The sequence below is a fragment of the Equus asinus genome, chromosome 9, assembly GCF_041296235.1.
Source record: "Equus asinus isolate D_3611 breed Donkey chromosome 9, EquAss-T2T_v2, whole genome shotgun sequence".
NCBI lineage: Eukaryota > Metazoa > Chordata > Mammalia > Perissodactyla > Equidae > Equus > Equus asinus.
The window spans coordinates 5830941-5853998 of record NC_091798.1 but is presented as its reverse complement, the minus strand read 5'-3'; the positions used below and the strand labels follow the sequence as shown (position 1 = coordinate 5853998).

General features: G+C 40.9%; 1 protein-coding gene across 1 annotated transcript in view; it reads left to right on the top strand.

Moving 5' to 3' along the window:
• Nucleotides 1–3428: 3428 nt before the first annotated feature.
• The window catches only part of LOC106843710 (zinc finger protein 160), a 44268-nt gene continuing 24638 nt past the window's right edge, over nt 3429–23058 (top strand). The window contains 5 exon segments of the mRNA XM_044777555.2: nt 3429–3579; nt 4444–4511; nt 6674–6800; nt 7256–7351; nt 11952–13426. Of these exon segments, the coding sequence (XP_044633490.2) occupies nt 4479–4511; nt 6674–6800; nt 7256–7351; nt 11952–13426 (1731 nt within the window). The 5' untranslated portion in view covers nt 3429–3579; nt 4444–4478.

Sequence of the window (23058 nt, the reverse complement as noted above, 5' to 3'; positions counted from 1 at the left end):
TTGCTGCAACATGTCATAAGGAATCTCAGAATAAACTTTCAAAAGACTCTTCCAGCTAAGAATATAAGTCAAGAACTTGACATCAGACCTCACCTGCAATACCCAAAGATTTCGGTGAAATCTTCTCTTCTTGAGGTCCCCCTAAAATCCTGAGGTTCCTGGGCCTGCCAGGAAGTGATCTTCATTACTCACCTGGTAAGGCTCCTGGGAACCCTGTAAGCAAGGTAGCAGGCCAATTTTTCCAAGGGGCTTTATTGGCTTCATAATGTCAATCCTAGTTCTTTAAAACTGTCTGGTCATAACTGTGTCTATGCATGTTTCTCTGAAGTATGACATTCCAGTCAAAGTGTTGGTAATATAACCAACGTTTCCTTTGTGTCCTGCTACAAGGAGAACAGATTCTTATTGAACCTATGTAAATAACAATATTGCCATGAAATATAAGAATACTTACTGACAGTTTCCAAATTCTGGAGGGATCAGGTAGGAAGAAAAGGTAATTGTTTCATCTTTGTTCACAAAGCTATATTTTACCAAATTAATGTAAGTCATAGCTAGCTTAGAAGAAAAACTTTCCTTAAATCTGGAAGACAAAGTTTAAAGAACCAAACAAAAATAATCATCCTCATCAGTTTAGTCAGTCCCATGTAATTAATTCTTGTTGATCTTAATCTTTTGTTAGCAGTGTCGAAGCCATCAGTTTCTCTCTTAGTGTTCTGTAAATTCTTGCCTAGTTCAGTGTTATGATCTGAAAGTCATCAGAAACCTCTATTCTAGAGTACTCATCAGAGTCCTGTCCATGAATCTCCTTGAAGATGAAGAACTTTTGCAAAGCATCAGAGTAAAACAGTAACTGTCTGTAAATGACAAAAGACTTAAAAATGCCCATGGTTAAAGATCTGATTAGAGTTCATTACTATACAATTGACAAGGAAATTTGGTTATTTCTGTATCATACAATATCTTAAGATAACAACTGGAATTATGATTGATAACATTATATTACAACATATCAGATTTCCAGGAATTTCACACTGAATCTGCTGTAGTTGGAGTCTGCCCCCAGTATTTCTTGTTATGTCTTCCTTTATCATTTAGTCAATTGGAGCAGTTCCATCTTCTATCACTTGTAGCAAGTAACACACAGGTAATCTTTTATTTCCTTCTTATATCCTAGTTGCTTTTAGGGTTTTCTGTTTCTCTTTAGAGTTCTAAATTTTCATCCAGGATATATTTTTGTTTGCCCTTTCCCCCACCAGTCACTATGCTCAACACCTTATGTTTTATTTAGTTTGAAGACCTAGGTCTTCTTCAGCTTGAACATGTTTTCTACTATATCTCTATCCATAACTCTGTATGTAATCTATTTGTAATTATTTTCTTATCTTCATTTTCTCTGTTTTCTTCTTCTGAATCTTTCTATTAGACAGATTTTAGATCTCAGAGCATATCTGCTGTGTGCTTTCCCAGATTTTCTCTCAATTTTTGGTGTTCTGATGGTATTTTTCTAGAGCTGTGTGGGGTTTATTCCTTTGAAAATTATATATGTATGGATTTTTGTTATTTTAAGGAATACTACAAGAAAAAGGGAGATAATGGTGTGTATTCAGTCTGCCACCTTATTTTTACTTTGTAAATTCAATGTTATGTTGTTTTGCCAATAACAGTTCATAATTATTATATATTTATTTTCTTTTGTTATTATTTTTATTGTGGTAAAATACATATAACATAAAATTTACCATTTTAACCATTTTTCAGTATACAGTTCAGTAGCATTAAATACATACACACTGTTATGCTATAATCACGAATCTGTTGTCTCTAGGACTTTTTCATTATCCCAAACTGAAACTCTATACCCATTAAACAATAAATCTTCATTCCTCTCTTCCCCCAGCCCCTGGTAACCACTCTTCTACTTTCTGTCTATGAATCTGACTATTCTAGATAGCTCACATAAGTGGAATCATACAATATTTGTCCTTTCTTGAGTTTGCCTTATTTCACTTAGTGTGTCTTCAACATTCATCTATGTTGTAGTATGTAACAGAATCCACTTCCTTTTTATGGCTGAATAATATTTCATTATATGTACATGCCACATTTTGTTTATCCATTCATCCATTCATTGACACTTGGGTTTCCACATTTTGGCTATTGTGAATAATACTCCTATGAACATTGATATACAAATACCTGTTTGAGTCCTTGCTTTCAATTTTTTGGGGAATACACCCAAAAGTGGAATTGCTGGATCATATGGTAATTCTATTTTATTGAGGAATTGCCATACTATTTTCCACAGCGGCTGCACCATTTTACATTCCCACCAGCAATGCATAGGATTCCAATTTCTCCATGTCCTCACCAACATTTGTTGTTTTCTGTATTGTTTTGTTTTGTTTTGATAGCTGCCATCCTAATGGGTGTAAAGTGATATCTCATTGTGATTTTGATTTGCATTTCCCTAATTATTGGCAATGTCTATTATCTTTTATCAATACAAAACAACTCATTTTGTTCAATTATTTTTACTTTGAAATATTCTTTGTCTTACTGCAGGACGGTGAGCCCAGATTTCTTTTTCATATTATTTTCCTGGCATATCTTAGTTCATCTCTTCATTTCCTACCTTCAAACGCTTTTTGGTTTTAGGCCTGTTTTTGTAAACTGCAATGGCAGATATTTAAAAAGTCATTTATTCAACACTTATTGAGCACATATTATTTGGTATGTACAGCGCCAGGCACTGAGGCTGCAGTTTGAAGAAGGGGATGAAAGGAGTCATTTTAAAAGAAATAAGGAGCGTCATGAAAAGGGAAACACTAGCTTTATGCTTTTGTTTTTACCCAATGTGAGTGTCAGTTAAAAATATATCTTTTACAGGTTACAAAATTTAGACATGATTTTCTTTAAATTAAAAAATGTGTAAAATAGATTCTAACAGTTCTCCCACCAACCAAGAATAAGCAGCAGCGAGCGGCTAGTCTCCCACATTTTTCAGTACATACTCCCTTTCCCTCTTATCATTGCCCTTATAATTACGTGTACAAAGGTGCACCAGAAGACTCGTGGTTAGGTCTGACGCTGAAAGACACGGCTTCAGCCTGCTCGGGCTCCTGGCTAGACCGCTTTCTGTAGTCTTCCCGCCATTGGCTCTTCTCGGACGCCGTAGAGGGGCGTGCCGCGGCGACGTCTGGGAAATATAGTTCGAAAGGGAAAGTGCCGCGGTTCAGCCGGGGGACCCGCCGGCTCTCTTGTGCGCAGGCGCAGTTGCGCTGGCGGCCTGGCGGCGGCGGCGAAAAATGTCCCTGGGCTAGGCGCTCGCTCGCTCGCCTGGAGTGCGGCCGCCGCGGGGCCCGGAGGCCGGTGAGCGCGGGTCCGGGACGGGCGGCTCTTGCGGCGGCGCGAGTCCGGCGGAGTGCCGTTTCGGGGCGTCGGAGGCGCGGGGCCCGGGCAGCTGACGGCGGCCGCGGAGGGGGGCGTTGCCGGGGGTCGCCACCCGCGGGGCCGAAGTCCGCGCCGCCGGGCTGCCCCGGCTCGGGCCGCGTCCTGGAGAAACGGCCCCGCGGCGAGGTGCGGGGAGCTGGGTCTTGTTTCGGGGTTCGCGAACCCGGGGCGGTGTTCGGCTTTATGGTTTGTTGGGTCCCCCTCGCCTCCCAGAGTTTAAACTTACAATTATTTTGTGTTTATCCGTTTTTGCCAGCCTTGCTTGTTTGCCATTGAGTGAATCCTAGAGTGATTTAACTGTTTTCTTTTTTGTTTAGAGTAATTTTGTCTACTTGCTAAGTTACTTCTTTTTCCCCTGATTTTAAATTCATTTCTGGGCAGTGCCGCTGTTCCTTCCGAGTCCTGTATTTTGGAGAGGCTGGCGGAGGGGCGGGGGTAGGTCATGTTTCCTTGATCACTGAAGGAGCTTTGACAGCTCTTTCTTCATAAAAGAAGCACAACTTCCAAGAGGAAGAGCAGCGAGGACTGATTTTTTGGTTGGCTGTTCCTGAAAAGGACACCAGTTCTTCACATACTATTTGAAGAATTGTTATAATCATAATTATAATTATTATAGCTCATGATATCTAAGTGCAGAGGTGTGGAACCTTTATGCGCTTTCTCACTAACTGAGCATCTCCGTGAGCCTGCCGTGACCGTCCTTCACTGGGTTCACGCGCCTTAGGTGCTTCTGGTCCCTTCCTTGATTCTCTGTTCCTGAGCCGCCGGCTGCGGGGTAGCCGCTCAGTGACCGGAGGTCAGCGTGCTGCCCACTCCTGGGCCTGGGGCGTGCCCAGGGCTGCTGGAACAGGAGCGCCTCGGTTGCGCCGGGTCCGCTCTGGCTTCCTTCTGCAGGGTGCTCAGTGTGTGCAGGTTTCTAACCCGGTCTGCCTAATGAGGGCCGGAGTGCAGGCGGGATGGGGAGCCCTTACAGCTGCTTTTCCATTTCAGGCACCTTCTCCAAGAGGGGCAGCGGGGAAGGAGAGATGGCTGCAAGGTGGTTGCCGGCCCAGGTTCAGGTGAGTGAAGGCTTCCTCCTTGAACTGCCTTCCCGGTTCAGAGCTTCACCCATTGCTCAGCTTTTCTAGGCCCTGGAGCCCATGGAGGGACCCTCAGAGGGCTTGGGAGGTGAGGAACTCTGGAAGGAAGGTGTTTCTCTTGTCTCAGGGCCAGTCTCTCTGTGAATTCTCCGCTTAACAGTTAAGCACTTGTTGGCTGGGAATTCGATGGACCCCCCAGCCCCTGGTCAGTGCCACAGCCACAGCTTTGTGAGGGATCCTGGTCGTTTTTGCCCAATGGAGGGCGGAGACCTGGGGGAGTCAAATAATTCCTTCCATAACACTGGGAATTCAAAGACGAAAGGTATGCTGTTTCCCCTCAAGGAGCTGAGGACCAGTCAGCTGGAGTAGTACTGGTAAGGGTCCAGGGGGTTTTCTAGGACCATTCAAGAAAGACGACCTCTGGTCAGCAGGTGTGGTCAGGGGTACTCCCTAGTACTGGGCGGCTGTGGACTTCCCAGCCAGACTCGGCTCATGTAGATGGTGCAAGGAGAGGAAGCTGCAGCCTGGGCAGTGGTTTGGGGGACAGACTCAGGGAAGTGAGCCTTCCCTGAGGTGGGAGCATCTGGGCAACAGTGATTTCTTCCTGTCTTTGCCTTTTCGTGGCACTTGGGGAAATATAATTAAAAACATGATCTCCTCCCAGCCTAGGAAACCTCCTCACAAGGTAAAAGAGAAGGAAAACGGTGTTATTATTGAATGAGCTAAGCCTGAATGTAATGTGCATCACAAGCAGTCTGCCAAAGAGATCGCAGAGATGGAAAGCTCACTCTTGCATAGTTGAGTGGATGCAATCCAATTTTGCAACTTGGAAATTTTTCAGGTGCTAAGTTAGGCCCATCTCCTCGCAGGAGACTAGGAGATTGGCACAGTCAGAGATAGTTACTGTCCTTGAGGAAGTGTTCCTGCATTGTGAGGCTGGCAAGTGACTTATTTAGCCGTTAAAGAGATTTACATATATTTGGAAAGGATAAAGAAAGAATTCAGAAAGAAGACAGAGGAGGGGAGTGGGAGTCTCCTGCCTTATTTCCAAGCCTCTTATTTTTAATTTGTGTTTGCTCTGCCAGGTCAGAGAATATCCCTAGTGTTGTGAGCTCCTTTCTGGGTTTGGGGTATGATAAAGAGAAAGCAAGCTGTGCCCTTCCACTCCGGGAGCGTGTCCAATGGAAATGGGCTCTGCCTGCCTTCCTGACGATGCGCCGCGCTGCCCGGGCCATTGTTGTTGGAGTTACAAAAGGGGCAGCAACCGAAATGCTCACCAGTAGATAAGTAAACTGATTCATCTATATGATGAGATACTGGGCAGCAAATAAAACATGTTGAGTAGGGTACTGTTATCTGTATAATACTTCATTTTTGTTTAAATCTAGAGCCGTGTTAGCATGTAAAAAGTCTGAAAGGACATACAGCAAGAAGTTAACAAAACTTGTTTCTGGTGGTAGAAAGTTAGATTAACATTTCTTTTTTGTTTGCTTATTGGTCTTTTCTAATTTTTTTTTTAAAAAGATTCTTATAAGAAAAGGAAGGGGCCACTAGTTTAAAAGGGGTGACTTGTGATCGGGTGAAGCAGGAGAGAGAGAGAAGAGTAAAGGCTTCTGGGAGGAGAGGGAGAGCCCCAGCTGCAGCCTTCTCACCTGGCTCTTGTTGGCAAGTTATGCACCCACCACCCTGGGCCCTCTGCTGAGAAAGCCGCACGGGGGACCTTCTCTCTTACTGTGAATGTCAGTGTCCTCTCGCCCAGGACACAGAGATGGCCCACGGTGCTGACAGAATCCAAGCATACCTCTTCCTCCCTGAGTGAGTGTGCTGGAGCCTCCTTCTAAAACCTGATTCTCGTGTCTCACCTGTAACATGAGAGTTTGGTCTAGGTGATTGTATGTTTTCATGTCTGAAGTTCTGTGTCTCCGTCATCCTGATTTTCTTCAATGCCTTCAGTTGCTAACCTTGTTTGGCTGCTGCGCCTCACTCACAGGAGGTGCGTGGTAAACATGTGCTTAGCAGCCAAGAGGGGTCGGGAGGGACTCGGCTTGGAATGCTCAGAGTCCTGAGTGGTGACAGATTGCTGCTCAGATATCCTGTTGGGGGGACGGTCCTGGGTGAGCAGGAATGGGTTTGCGTTACAGGCGTCTGTGACATTCAGGGATGTGGCTGTGCTCTTCAGCCGGGACGAGTGGCTGCGCCTGGACTCTGCGCAGAGAACCTTGTACCGGGAGGTGATGCTGGAGAACTACAGCACCCTGGTCTCGCTGGGTAAGGACCTTTCCTCGTGATGCAGAATCTGCTGGCGGAGCATCTTGGTGCCCTCTACAAGGGGGACGTTTGCAGGGCTTGGCCAGGTTCAGCTCACAGGTGGGCTCAGAGAGTAGTGGTTGTTGTTCCCCTTGGCTGCTGGGAAAGGGCTTGGCTTGGTAGAGTTGGTGATGGACATCCTTTCTGTGCTTTGCCTGTGTCCTGCCCCCCCAAAGTTTGTCCCCCTGGGTTTCACAGGAGGTCCAGAGTAGAGGAGTGTGCAGCCAGAGCCCTTTCTTCCTGAGGCCACCTCCTGACTGTCCTCCAGGAGCCCAGTTTTAAGCCCCTCTCAGAATAAACCTTTCTCCTTCCTTCGACTGTCCCTCTGCCTCGGAGGCCCCTGGGCTGGATCTGTGTGCCATGTTGGCCACTCGTGTTTGCCACAGGCTCATTCTCTTTTTATTGTCCTTGAACAGGGATTCTGTTTTCCAAACCAAAGGTGATCTTCCAGTTACAGCAAGGGGAGGACCCCTGGATGATGGAAAATGGAGTTTCTCAAGGCACGTGTCTGGGTGAGTGGCAGTAACTGGGGACGGGCAGAGCATTTCCTAACTGCCTGGGCGCTGCTGGTCAGTGAGGAGGCTGCGCTCGAGGGGCGCTGCCCAGGGCTCTCCTTGGTGTGCCCCCGGGTGGGAGGTGCTGGGGAGGGCGTATCCTCTCTCTGCCTTCTTAGGTCCTTTGTGCAGCAGGTTCAGAGGGAGAGTTGAATTCTCCCAGGATAGGGTACACTTTTGTCCTGTATCCTTTGTTTCTTGTGATGTAACACAATATTTAATGTGTACAGTTTTATGATTCATATCTTCCCCTTTTTTCTTTTACTGGATTATTTTCTTAAATTATTTTCCTTTTGTGGTTTGAACAAACCTTTTAACACTATAGTACACGTCTTATTGTCCATCTTGGGTTTTTGCCTTGTCTTTTTTGTCTGCAACTTATTACACATGGTTCAGCTAAAAAGCAAAAGCAGAGGTCCGTGCATGTACACACACACAAGAGAGAAAGCAGGGGTAGCAAAATGGTAGCAAATCGAATTTGGGCAGAAGGTTTGCAGATGTTCAACACGCCATTCTCCTAAGTCTCTTGTCTGAAAAATTTCAAAATATGTTCCAGACCCTGGCTGCTGGGACATTTCTTCAATTTCTAAAGCTCCTGTGGGTTGCTGCCTCAGTAAATTCTCACTTTCTCTTCTACTCTGAATTTTGCTTTTGTTTCTAGCACCAGAGAATGACACTCTCTTTTGAGATGCTGCTTATCCAGAGTTTCCTTTTCTTGATGGCAGGAGACAGGCTTTTTGTTTCAGCTCAGTCTTGTGCTTCCATTCATGAACTCTGTCTTCAGATTTTTCCTTTTGATTTGACTAGAATATTTTCTTGAATAATGTTTTCAGAAAGGTTCATTTGCGCTACATTTGTGCATGTCTAAAATCGATATTTTACCTTTCCTGTGGGAATTATGTTTTGGATCTAGAATTCGAGCATCAGTTTTTTTCCCCTTAGAATTGTTCAAACCTCACTTCACTGTCTTTGGGCACTGAGTGTTCATAAAAAATTCCTCCTTTAGCTTGATTCTTGTTCTGTTTTCTGTTTAGAAAACCTTTTCTTCCTCTTTTTTTTTTTTTTTTTAAGATTTTATTTTTTCCTTTTTCTCCCCAAAGTCCCCCGGTACCTAGTTGTATATTCATCGTTGTGGGTCCTTCTAGTTGTGGCATGTGGGACACCGCCTCAGCATGGTTTGATGAGCAGTGCCATGTCCACACCCAGGATTCAAACTGACGAACCACTGGGCCGCCCGCAGCAGAGTGCGTGAACTTAACCACTGGGCCATGTGGCCAGCCCCTCTTCCTCCTTTTTGTCTTGTGTCTAGAATATAATAGGATATCCTCTTTATCTTTGGAATTCAGAAGATTCATTAGGTTGTATCAAGGAGAAATTTTTTTTAAATGTTGTTATTTGGCGTTCGCAGGGCCCTTTGCTTTGAAGACCCAAGTCTTTTTTTCATTTCAGGAACCTTTTTTTTATTCCAGACTAACATAGATCCTGCCACATTCCACCAACATTTCGAGGAAGCTGACTTCAAGAATAATGGTATCATAAAATAGAAATTCGGTCAGGACCTTAGAAAATAAATGTATCTGTTGTAAGCACCCAGAATGGTAGCCATGAATGAGTTTCAAATTTGGCTCTGAGCTTTCTGGTTGGCAAAGAAATCTTTGTCCAATTGACTGAGTTCTTCTTTTGCAAGCATTTAAGAAAATTAATTATTTTTTTTGAATGGTCCGTTCTTTTTTTCAAGATTTTATTTTTCCTTTTTCTCCCCGAAGCCCCCTGGTACATAGTTGTATATTTTCAGTTGTGGGTCCTTCTAGTTGTGGCATGTGGGAGGCCGCCTCAGCGTGGCTTGATGAGCAGTGTCATGTCTGCGCCCAGGATCCAAACCGGTGAAACCCAGGGCCACTGAAGTGGAGTGTGCAAACTTAAGCACTTGGCCATGGGGCCGGCCCCGAAAATTAATTATTTTTAATTTGTACAAGATATACATGGTATTATAAAAAGGAGACAGAAGAGCAAAAAAAAGTAGATTCATCTGAAATTTTACTGACTATGATGAACCTTTGTTAATATTTTAATATTTATTCTTTCAAACTGTGTGAATATTTGTTTGAGTATGTTTGTATATGAGAGAGACAGACACACAGAGAATCAGAAACAGAGATGATTATATGTGTTGTTCTCGAGCCTGTTTTTAATTGTGAATGTCTTTCAGTTATTCAGCCCTCATTAAATAGAGGTCTACCTCATTGAAAGAACTCTATTTATTGTTAAGCCATGTTTTATTAAACAATCTTCCTTTTGGAAATTTTACTTTCTAGTTTTTCCTTATTAATATTGCTACAGTGGCTGTGGAATACAAAGGGAAATATAAAGAGAAAAAGGTCCAAAGAGTAAATAATTACAGCACAAAGGCATGAGTATTATGATTAGAAAAGCAAGGAATGTGAATTAAAAATTCACACAGGATTTTTTGAAAAACTATTCAACGTCTTTATAATCAGTGAAGGTCAAGCTAAGGCAATGAGATACTATTTTTTCCTTATTAAATTACCACAGGTTGAGAGAGACATATGCAGTGTTTTGCTCCTGCTCTGAGTGATAAGCAGTATCTTTAGTGGGATTTTGGCCGGTACCGTCTTTCTGGAGGGTAGTCTGGTGTTATTCCAGGTTGAGAAATTTATCTTAAAGAAAATAAGTCCATGATTGTGCAAACTTGCAAAGATGGTTTAAGAGAATGTTTGTTATAACATGAGGCATTACTGGGGGGAAAGAAAGCTAAATGACTCTCAGAAGGGGATTTATTGAATTGTGGTATGTTCACGCATTGGAATATTGTGTAGCCATTAAAATGATGATGTCAACCTACATTTATTGACATGGAGAGAAGCCTACAATGTTTTTTTAAGTGAAGTGGGGGCAGGGGAAGCTTAGTTTCAACCTATTTTTACTTTTTAAGTGAAAGTGTTTTTTTATATTCAGAAAAATTCTGGTGAGCTAAATTCCACATATAACAGTGATTATATTACATGATGTGTTTGTGGGTGAATTATATTTTCATTTTTATAGTTCTCTGTATTTTCTTAAAATGATTATTTTCTTTTAGTTAAGAAAATAAAAGCTCTTTCATAAAATACATTTATTCCTTTTGAATCAGTGATTCCATTTCTTGCACTGTATCCTAAGTGATCAAAGCAAGGACAGAAGATTATTCTCTGAAGAATAATCAGAAGAATGTACTCTTCTCCCAGCATTCCCCATATTACTGTATGGCACCAGTCTCCATCAGGCTGCCCAAGCCAAAAGCTAGGTGTCATCCTTGAGTGCTCTCACCTCCTCTGTACACCCTATGCATAGGTGAACATACCTGTCGTCTCCACCTCCAGAATACCCAGTGTGCCTGCTTCCTCTCCATGCCAGTGCAGACCACCACCACCTTCATCCAGGAAGAAGGTGGCAGCTCTTGATTGGCTGCTTTGCATGTGCCCTTGGTCTGTTTTCCTCCACCCCTAATTGCAGTCCATTTGTCACACAACCATAGTGATCCTTTTAAAACAAAACATCTTGTCCCTCCTAACCCACAGTGATCCTTGGAAGAAATTCCAGACGCCTTCCTGTATCTTATGAGACTCCACATGATAGGGCCCCAGCCTACCTCTTTCCCTCACCTCAAAACAGTCTTCCATTGTTCCCTCCCACTTGGGCCACTGGACTTCTTTATGTTCCTTGAACACACAAATCTTACTCCTGCCTTGGGGCCTTTGTGGAAGCTGTTCTTTCTGACTGGAGTCATCTTTACAGCCACGTTTTTGCATGGCCAGCTCTTGTTTAGATCTCATCTTTAATTTGATTTTCTTATCACCCAGTTTAAATATCAGCTTGTTCACTCTTATTACACGTCACTTTTGTTTGTTTGTTTTCTTAGTTCTCATCATCCCTAGCACTTCTGTGTTTATTTGGTCACTTGCTTATTGTCAGTATCCTGCTAATAGAATGTAAACCTTGTGAAAATTGGACTCCTGTCTGGCACGTTCCCACTGATCCTGAGTCTTGACCTTTGCACGGTGCATGGTGGGCACTCAGTAAACACTGCTGGAGTGAGTGAGTGAATGTCCACCACAACATTATTGATAGCACTCAAGCTAGTCCCCAGACAGCACCAGTTGGCATCCTGTGTTGCAGAGAGCTTTTTAGGGCTCTTCTACTTTTTATTCACAGCTTCTCTGCAGTTTTCTTGGATTTACCTTGAGTGCACTGGTGGCTGACGTGAGAGTGGAAGCTGTACTCAGAAATGCCTCGCCTGCTGACTGTGCTTTGTTACTAGATCAGGCATGGCCCCTCCTCCTGGACCAGCCCCCCTCTGAGTTTCTCCACCCACCTGCACATAGGTTTCTGCAGACCCTTCCCACCCAGGCATGTCTTCTGTCCTGCTCTGTCTCACCCGTCTCTTCCCCATCAATTCCTAAGTCTCCAATGATGTATTTGTTAGTTATCCTTGTATATTTTGATGTCACTTTTCTTTATTTCCCGTGCAAAGGAGGCTTACATGTTTTGTTTATTTTAGGTTGGGAGAGCTTGTTTGAAACCACAGTTTCCAAAGAAGAAAATCAGGAAATAATGAATAAACTTATAGATGATGGTCCTTGTGACTTCAAGTTGGGAAAAACCTACATAAATGAGGACAAGCTAGAGAAGCAACAAGGTAAAAAGAACAAACCTTTCAGGAAAGTCTTAGTTACCATCCAAAAACCCTACATGAAAGAGAGGAGCTTTACAGGTATTGAACTGGGGAAAAATCTTGAACTAAAAGCATCACTTATTAGAAGACCCAGAATCCTTTCTAGAGGAAGGAAACCCCATTCACAGCAGTATACAATTCTATTTAAACAACTGGGCATCAACACAGTGCGTAAATGTTACAAATGTAACATCTGTGGGAAAATCTTCCTCCACAGTTCTTCCCTGAGTAAACATCAGAGAATCCATACTGGAGAGAAGCTCTATAAATGCAAGGAATGTAGGAAAGCTTTCAGCCAAAGCTCATCTCTAACTCAGCACCTGAGAGTTCATACTGGAGAGAAACCTTATATATGTAGTGAATGTGGAAAAGCCTTCAGTTTCACTACATCTCTCATAGGACATCAGAGAATGCATACTGGAGAGAGACCCTATAAATGTAATGAATGTGGAAAAACATTTAAAGGTAGTTCATCTCTTAATAATCACCAGCGAATTCACACAGGAGAAAAGCCCTATAAGTGTAATGAATGTGGGAGAGCTTTTAGCCAGTGTTCATCTCTTATTCAACATCATAGAATTCATACTGGAGAGAAACCATATGAATGCAGTCAGTGTGGGAAAGCCTTTACTTCAATATCACGGCTAAGTAGACACCATAGAATTCATACTGGAGAGAAACCCTTTCATTGTAATGAGTGTGGAAAAGTGTTCAGTTACCACTCAGCCCTTATTATACATCAGAGAATTCACACTGGCGAGAAACCTTATGCATGTAAAGAATGTGGGAAAGCCTTCAGCCAAAGCTCAGCTCTTATACAACATCAAAGAATTCATACTGGAGAAAAACCCTACAAATGTAATGAGTGTGGGAAAGCTTTCTCTTGGATTTCACGGCTTAATATACACAACAGAATTCATACTGGGGAGAAACCATATAATTGTAAAGAATGTGGAAAAGCCTTCAGTTCCCACTCAGCAGTTAATACTCATCGAAAAATTCATACTGGAGAAAAACCTTATAAATGTAATGACTGTGAAAAAGCCTTCAACCAAAGCTCAGCTCTGATTCAGCACCAGAGAATTCACACTGGGGAAAAACCATTTAATTGTAAAGTATGTGGGAAAGCCTTCAGACAAAGTTCATCCCTAATGACACACATGAGAATTCATACAGGAGAAAAGCCTTATAAATGTAAAGAATGTGGGAAAGCTTTTAGCCAGAGCTCATCCCTAACTAATCATCAGAGGACTCATACTGGAGAAAAACTATAAATCAAATGCATGAGAGAAATCTTCCAAGTGAAGTTCATTCCATACTGAATATCAAAGAATTCATCCTGGGGAGAAAGTGATAAAAAATAGTTAATTGTGGGTTAAGCTTCAGAATTTAGACCTCATCAAACATCCAGGATTTCATGATGCAGGACAACCTTAGGAATATTAGGAATGTCTCTATAAATGTTTTTTCATATGTTTTTAAGTTATTACTGACTATAAAATAGAGAATTTGTAAGATCAAAAGGTTAGTATTCTTTTGTCTTCTTTCTGGTGATGTCTGATAGTAGCCACCAGCTTTCATAAGCATCTCTGGGAAATGTGGATTTATGTAAAAGTGTAGCCATAAAGTCCTGACTTCAGAGTAATCTAGAAATCTGTTTTTTTTTTTAAACAGCTTTTTTTTTGTTTTAAATATATTGGTTTCTTTTTAAATTTTTTTTTAAAGATTTTATTTTTTCCTTTTTCTCCCCAAAGCCCCCAGTACATAGTTGTATATTCTTCATTGTGGTTCCTTCTAGTTGTGGCATGTGGGACGCTGCCTCAGCGTGGTTTGATGAGCAGTGCCATGTCCGTGCCCAGGATTCGAACCAACGAAACACTGGGCCTCCTGCAGCAGAGCGCACAGACTTAACCACTCGGCCACGGGGCCAGCCCCTAGAAATCTGTTTTTTGAAACTACATTTAAGTGTTATGCAAGCCAGTTGTCCTAAGAATCTCTTGGAGAAGAAATGTAAGCAGGTGACCTGTAGCTACCTCACTGTCACTAAAGTTTGTGTAATAGTTTAAAAGCAGATTGTGTACTTGGTGGTGAAGACTTTTGGGTTGTTTCTCCTCTGTTTTCTAAGCCATTCACCTGAAAAGAAAATCGCTCTGTAAACTATGCAGGTGTAAGTCCTGTGAGTTTTCTCCCTGGCTACTTGTTCCAGACTCTGAATCAGATCTAAAGTCACTTTATTTTAAATCACGAAGTGCATGGTATTTCACTTGTTTTTCTCATAAAGTGATTACATTTGCCTTTTTAGGTTGAGAATTAAAGGTTATTCAGACAACTACTGCTTTTGCAAGTTTATTTACTGATAAATATTGTTGAACATTATCTCACGGTGTTGCCATAGGGAGCATGACTCTTGGCTCCTAGACCATGCCTGCTTCCTTGAGCTCTCTGGGGACCAGCCACTGGAGGGCCCAGGAACAATACGGAACTCAGGTCATCCTCCCTGGAGGTTGAGTGAACAAGGTGACTCACCCTGATGGTCTACCTTCACCTCCATCGGGTGACGCTCACTCCCTCTGCACCCTCTGAAGGCCACAAGACAAAACTTCAGGCTCTAAGTTCAGATGCTTTTTCTCCAAAAAATGGACTGTTCTATCGTTTAACAAGTCATTTAGCCTATTTCAGCATTTATTAACTGAATAATAAGTTGAGCAAGCTGAAAATAGTTATCTCAGAAGTCACACTAAAATTTTGAACTTTACAGAGGCCACCATCTTCTAGTTTTGCCCAATTTATCAGGAATAGGCAAACACTTCGGGACTGAAACACCTATTTCATTTTTTAAAGTTTTAGTTTCTTTCTCTTTGCCAAGATGCTTAAAAAAAAAAACCCTCAGAAATGGTGCTATAGGGAGGGGAACTAAGCAAAACAAAAATCATTGAATTCAACTTTTCCCTCCTGGATCTAACTGATCTCGTTTCAGACTTGTGAGGAACAGACTTTTCTAGGTAATTTAATGCTCCATCTGCAGTGCCTCTCTCCCCACAGCTATTCTTTTAAATTCTCTAATTCCTGGGGAAATTCCTAGGAAAATATAACTTAAATTTGGGCTGCTGTCGCAAGATGTTATGGACTGGGTGGCTTATCAACAACACACATTTCCTTCTCACAGAGCAGAAGGCTGCAAGTCCAAGATCAAGGCGCCAACATGGTCATGTCTCCTCTTCCTCGTTTGTAGCTGGAGCCTCCTTGCTGTGTCCTCACATGGTGCAAGGGGTGAGGGCACTCTCTGGGGCCTCTTATAAGGGCACGAATCTCACTCCTGAGGGCTCCACCTTCATGACTTAATCAGCTCCCAAAGGCCACACCTCCAAATACCATCACACTGTGGATTGTTTCAATGTGAATTTTGGAGGCACACAAACATTTAGAGCATAGCATTCTCCAAGTATCAGTAGTCCTAAAATCATCAAAAATGTTAAGTCTGAATAAAATCACACAAAATATTAGGCCCAATTATTTTTTTTATGAATGTTATGATAGATTACAACCTTGTGAGATTTCAGTTGTACATTTTTGTTAGTCATGTTGTAGGTACACCTCTTCCCCCTTAGTGCCCTCCCCCCGCCCCCCCTTTTTCCTGGTAACCACCGATCAGATCTCCTTGTCAATATGTTAACTTCCACCTATGAGTGGAGTCATATAGAGTTCGTCTTTCTCTGAGTGGCTTATTTCGCTGAACATAATACCCTCGAGGTCCATCCACGTTGCTGCGAATGGGCCAATTTTGTCTTTTTTTATGGCTGAGTAGTATTCCATTGTGTATATATACCATATCTTCTTTATCCAATCATCAGTTTCTGGGCATGTAGGTTGGTTCCACGTCTTGGCTATTGTAAATAATGCTGCGAAGAACATAGGGGTGCAAGGGACTCTTGAGATTTCTGATTTCAGGTTCTTAGGATAGATACCCAGTAATGGGATGGCTGTAGGTCCAATTATTTTTAATGTGATATCTATCAAACTTGTACGTAATGGATCAGTTAAGTCTTATGTAAGAAGATAATGTATAAGCATAATGATTCTAATATAACCAGTACCAAAATCAGATAAGGAAAGTACAAGAAAGGAAAACTGCCAAAATCATCTATGAACAAGAATGTAGAAGTCCTGAGCAAGGTATTAGCAAACGTAATCCAAAAGTACCAACACATAGTTAACATGTCATGAGTCAGTTTTTCATAGGATGTGTGGGTTATTTAACATTAGAAAACTTACAGATGTTATGTACCATCTTGACAGATTAATGGAGAGAAATCCATATGCTTATCTCAATAAAATGCAGAAACAGCAACCAAAATACTCCTCCCCCACTCACCATACAAACTCTCAGCCAAGCAGGAAGGAACACCCTAACCTGGTAAAAGGGTATTTACCAAAAACCCACTGCAAAAATGGAAGTGTTAGAAGTATTTGTGACAGACAAGTATTGGGGAGGACTAAGCTATTCAATAATGGTTCTAAGAAATAGAAATGTGTTCATCCACATAGAAGAAAAGTGGATGCCTGCCCTTACCATAACAAGAATTACATGAAAGACAAAACTATGACTTTTGCAAGAAATATCTAGGGAATAACTTTACGACCTCAAGATAGGGAAAGATTTTCTAAACAAGATACAAATAAGCTATATAGAATTTTTTATATTATTTGCTCACATTAAAGAATTTGTGCTTATCAAAATATACCAAAAAGAAAGGGAAAAGACACAAAATAGAAGGAAATCTTTTCACAACATTCCCAACATGTTGTTATCTGGAAAATTTAAATAATTTGTACAAATCAATTATAAAAAGACAACTTAATCTCAAAAAGTGTTCTGAATACATGCCTACATTTTTTACAGAAGAGGAAATACAAATTTCCAAAAACATGAAAAGATGCTCAATTTAATTAGTAGTTTAAAAATGCAAATTAGGACCACAGGTATGATTTTACAAGAACAGATGAACAAAAACCGTGATGTGTGACAATACTGAATTTTGGAATGTATGTGGAATAACTGGCATTCATATTCTACTAGTGGGCGTATAAATAGATACAGACCATTGACATCTTGTAAAGCTGAACGTGTCCATGTTATAAAACACGGAAGTTCCACTCCTACATATATATGTCTATGTGCTAGATAAATGTTTGTATGTGAGCACCAAGAGTCATGTATAAAGACATCCTTAGCAGCACTGATCATAATAGCAAATATTTGGAAGTAGTCTGAATGTCCATTAATAGGAATGGATACATTTTATAATATTAACACAGTAGAACATCAATGAAAAGGAATGAAGCAAAGCTATATGCCAACAGATGAATTTGAAACGTATTAATGTTTTAAAAAGTCAGGAAACTACATATGGTATGATACCATTTTTTGCGAAATTAAATTTACACTAAATGATACATACATGTGGTAAAGATAAAAACAGTGATTGAATGAGAAGGTATTCTAGTTATCCATTGCTGTGTAACAGCTCATCCCAAAATTAGTGGCTTAAAACAACAATTTATTAATATCTGTCTTGGTTCCATGTTTGAGCTCAGCTGTGTAATTCTTACTTGGCGTCTCTAGTGCATTTGCAATCAAATGGCAGTTGGGGTGGAAGGCTCACCTGGGCTCCATGTCCAAGATTGCTGGCAGTTGATGCCCGCTGGCTGAAAGCTCGATTGGGCTTCTCATGTGGCTTGGGCTTGTCACAGAAGAGTGGCTGATTTCTGAGAGGGAGTGTCCCAAGAGTGAGCATTTTAAGAGACTTAGGTGGAAGTTGCAAATCTTATAACAGGTTTGGAAGTCACACAATATTAATTCTGCTGTACTGGTTAGAAATGATTCACAGATTTGGCCCAGATTCAAGGGGAGAAGATTATACAAGGCTGTGAATACCAGGGTGCATGGTTCATTGGGGGACCCTCTTTGGAGGCTAAAAGTCAGGATAGTGATTATCTCTGGGTGTGAGGCCAGGGAACAACTTGGGGAGGAGCATAGGGTTCCTCAGCTTGCTTGATGCCTGAAAGAGGCTCCTTGTCAGGAAGAGCCTGCCCAGGCCAGCCAGAAGGATGATCAGTATGTTGGCCAGTGTGTATATCAGTGAAAATAATTAAATAGAACTTTTTGGCCCAACTCAATGCTAGGTGATTTGAGGAAGAATAAAACAGAGATCTTAATGCTTGAGTACCCTGGATACAGTGAACATCAAGTTTAAGAGAGAATGACCTCAGAGTTTGTACCCAAGGGCCATCCCAAGGTCATAACATTCTTCAGGTCACTGTTGAATTTAAATGTGTCTCCTTAACAAAACTATCAACACCTCCCTCTCCTGTTCTTCTCATTCATCTGTCTAGCCCACCGGATGAAAAGAATATTGGGTTCCTATCCCAAGTAAGGAAACACATATTTAACTAAAATATGCATATCATAAGAGAACTAGGCAAAGAAAGAATGAACAGTCATAATTGAGTTGTCAGCAGATTTTCTTTGCCTTGTTTTTAATGCCATCAAGTCAATTAAGCTCCCCTGAAACCTGTCCACCATGGGTGACCCTGCTGGTATTTGTAATCCTGGTGGCAGAGCTTTCAGCATCACAGCAACACGCAGCTGCCACAGCGTGACCACTGACAAGCAGGTAGTGTGGTTCTCAGACCGGAAATGCACATGGGCCTAGGCAGTGTGCACTGATTCTTAACCACTAGACCACGAGGGCTGGCTTTTCTCTGCCCAATTTCTTATTCTCAAAGAGACTTGTTCAGAATCTAGACAAAAGAGAAAAATGTCCATTTTCATAGTTTCTTAATAAGCCATTTTCAAAGCAACCTGAGAAAGCAAAATATGCTTTAACTTTTATCATGTGGATGACAAGCTTGATAATATTGTATTTACAGTATTCAAAATAATTATTTAAAATGTCCATTTATCTTTTCAGGTGGTTTGGGCTGTTATCTCCTTGGCTGTTGCTTTATCAAACAAATGCTTTCTCATGAAGAGATCTGTGAAATGAATAGGTCGGGTTTTTTTCTAGGCTCTTCCTCAGTTGGATGTGTCAGATGTTTCCTCATGATTAGATTTATGCTATTTGTTTTTGGTAAGAAAACCACTGAATGATATTGTTTTCTTCTCAGTTCATCATTTTTTCACATTGCGAGCCTCGTGATGTTGACTTAGCCCATTGCTGGTCGTTTTAACTTTGCTCTCTTGGTTAAGATGGTATCTCCCTGATTTCCCACTGTAAAGTTACCATTTTTCTTTTTGTAATCTTTAGTATCTTAAGAGGAAATCCTATGAGTGTTTGCATATATTTTTACAAGTCAAACTCCCCTCCACTAGTTTTAGCATCTATTGATGACACTTGCTTTAATCAATTATTATTATAATGGTTTCCAAATGGAGATTTTATAATTCCATCATTTCTTCTGCACTTATTAGCTGGCTTCTACTCCGGGGAAGAGTTTTATCTTCTCTCTGTTTCTATGACTCTGGAAGCATGGTTTCTTATTTTATTCAATGGACTGTAATCTGCTAATACTATTATTTATTTTGATGCTGAAATTGTCCCAGACTTGGCCTCTGAGAACCCCTGCAAGCTAGTTTCTGTGTGCTTTCTGTCACAGCAAGTTTGGGATTGTATCCAAGACGTGCAATTCCAGTATACCTACTTCAGTCTGTGTAGCAAAGTATGATGTCTTGCCTACCTGATTTGGGGGTTAGGGGGAAGAATTGTGGGGTTAAAGACATTTTGGGGGATTGTCTCTTTTTCTGCAGGATCTTGTATTTCCTCTTCTTGCTACTTTCCCTCGTGACACATGGTTTGTACACCTATACCTTTCTGTTAACAATCTCCTCCCCATGAAGCATTACCTTCCCATGGATGCCTCCTCACAGCCTGCATGTACTTTTTAAAAAAAAAATTGTGGTAAAATATATATAAGGTAAATTTTACTATTTCAACCATTTTTAAGTGCATAATTTAGTGGCATTGAGTATATCAGCACAATTTATTTCCAGAACTTTTTCATCATCTCAGTTTCTTTGAGGAACTCTGTACCCATTAATCGATAACTCCTCATTTTCCTCCCCCACCCCCGCCCCTGGGAACCTCTATTCTACTTTCCGTCTCTATGAATTTGACTACTCGAGGTACCTCGTATAAGTGGAATCGTGTAATATTCATCCCTTTGTGTCTGTTTTATTCACTTAGCATAATGTCTTCAAGGTTATTCCATGTTGTGGCCTGTATCAGAATTTCCTTCCTTTTTAGGGCTGAATGATATTCCATTGTGTGGATGGACACGTTTTGTTTATCCCTTCCTCTGTTGATGGACGTTTGTGTTGTTTGCATCTTTTGGCTGTTGTGAATGATGCTGCTGTGAACACTGTGTACAAGTACGTGTTTGACTCCCTGCTTTCAATTACTGTCCCCACAGTTTGCCTCTTACAGAACGTCACATAAATGCAAGTATACGGTGTGTAGTGGGACTTTTTTTTGAGTCCGCCTTCTTTACGCAACATAGTGCCTCTGAGATTCACCCATGTCGTTGTGTGTATCAGTGGTTCGTTCCTTGTTACTGCTGAGTGATGCTCCATTGTACGGATGTACCACAGGTTGTTTATCCTTTCTCCATTTGAGGAACATTTGGGTCATCTGTAGTTTTTGGTAATTCTGAATAATGCTGCTACAACATCTGCATACAGGCTTTCGTGTGAACATAAGATTTCATTCTTCTTGGGTAAATAGTTAAGAGTAGGACTGCATAGTCATATGAGAAGTGGATATTTAACTTTATAAGACTCTTCCGCAGCAACTGCACCATTTTACATTCGCATCAGCAATATATCAGGGCTCCAGTCTCAGTGTGGGTTTTTCTACGTCCTTGCCAACACTTATTATTTTCCTTTTTTTTTTATAAGAGCCATTCTATTGTGGTTATGTTTTGCATTTCCCTGACTAGTGATGTCGAGCATCTTTTTATGTACTTATTGACCATTTGCATATCATTTTTGGAAAGATGTCTCTTCAAATCCTTTGTCCATCTTTGAGTTAGTGTTTTGTTGTTGTTGTTGATTTGCAGGAGTTGTTTATATATCCTGCATGTACTTTTAGGCACATACTTATAGTTCTCTTATAAACCAGTGCACTTTTGCATATTTTCGCACATAGGATGGACTTTCTGTTTCTGGTGGTGGTTTTATATCAATTTTAGGAATACCACTGCGTTTTCTCTTTTCTCTTCCGTATCCTTTACTGTTTTTTTAAAGGATATGATAGGAGTTTTAGATTTATACCACCATCACTGCCTCAACCTATCAAAAATTACCTGAAGAAATATTTTTGTTATCCACTTAAACAACTCATCATTCCTACCCCATTTTTATTTTTCTTTATTCCAACAATATTCTTTAAGTGCTTACTAAGTGCCATATCCAAGAAATTGGTTGTACCTAAAACAGACAAACCCTTGTCATGCCTGTGGCAAGAGGAATAAAAGCTGCCAACCAATTTTCCAACATTCGCTTTGTGATCTCTGCTTCAGTAGAAAGACAAGGGCGAAGGAAGACAAGCTAGCAAGACTTCAATTTCTTTTAAGCAAATAGATTTAAACACAGTAAAACAATTGTTTGTAGGTTTTCATGACTCATCCCATAAACTTATAGGGTTGTAATGGAAAGACCAGAGAATTACCCTCTGACACCTTTATTTCAGCAGCATCCTCTTCACACATCTCTTTATTTAGGTCAGTTGAGTGCTTTTTCCTAAAAATGTTTGCAATCACTCTTGATTGTGTTTGTACAATTCTAATATCCTTTAAACTTCTACAAGACTTTATACAGGACAAGAAGATATAAATACCTTATTGCATATTTCTATCACAACACTCAGGCTTGCAGGAGTATCTGGATGGCATTTTAAATAGTACACCTTGTGCTCCCCAAATCCAACCCATCCGTCAGTCTCAATTCCACATTTACACAGGGATGGATGCCATTAAGATCATCTGCTGATTAAGAGAATGAGATTGAAAAGGAACAGTAATCTGATTTTAAACACTATGCAAATACTTTGTTTAGTCTTTCAAGTCCTGAACAGTAGTTAGGAACAATTTCCATTTCTCCTTTTCTACACTTTTCCTTTTTATTTCCTCACTCTAAAGAGAAGGAAGGAAGGGAGGAAAGGATGAAGGGAGGGAGGCAGGGAGGGAAGGAAAACAGCCCATCTCATTACACCACGCTGGACCCAAGGGGCCTGCTGGGTCAGAATAGTGGGTTGCTTATACATGGATGCTGTGTGCAGTGTAGACATTTTTTCAAATAAAGTAGATAGTCATTTCTTTTAAAGAATAAACAACATTAGAAAGAGTTGGAGAATAACCATTTTAGAAATTGGAATCTGTAAGCTTGAAAGATAAATTTGAAGAGACCTCCCAGAAAATAGAAGGACAGAGAATGAAAATGTAAGACTGTCGGAGACATGAAAGCCAGACACCAAGAATGACAGCGTAATATGCTGCTAGCAAAGAAAGCAGAAAAAACAGAACAGAGCCTTGTCCTTTTTTGTGTCCCAGACAAAAATAATGGAAAAAAATTGATTGTTAGATATAGTGGGGAAAAAGGAAATACTTAAAGATACAGGCAACAGGGGAAAATTTATTTCTCTACATGTCAGTGTAGAGAAATAAACAGCAACAAAAAAAGGTTACCTACAAGAGAAGAAAAATCATATTGGCTTCAGATTTCTCCAGAAAACTAAGTACAAGAGGCCTGTGGAATAACAGAGGGCACTGATAAAAATTAGGCTATGCCATTCAGAAAAAGGAACAGAAATATCAAGACCAAAAGAAAAACAAAATTAGAGAAGCAGTGGTATAGACATGATCAATAAAGAAACAAGAT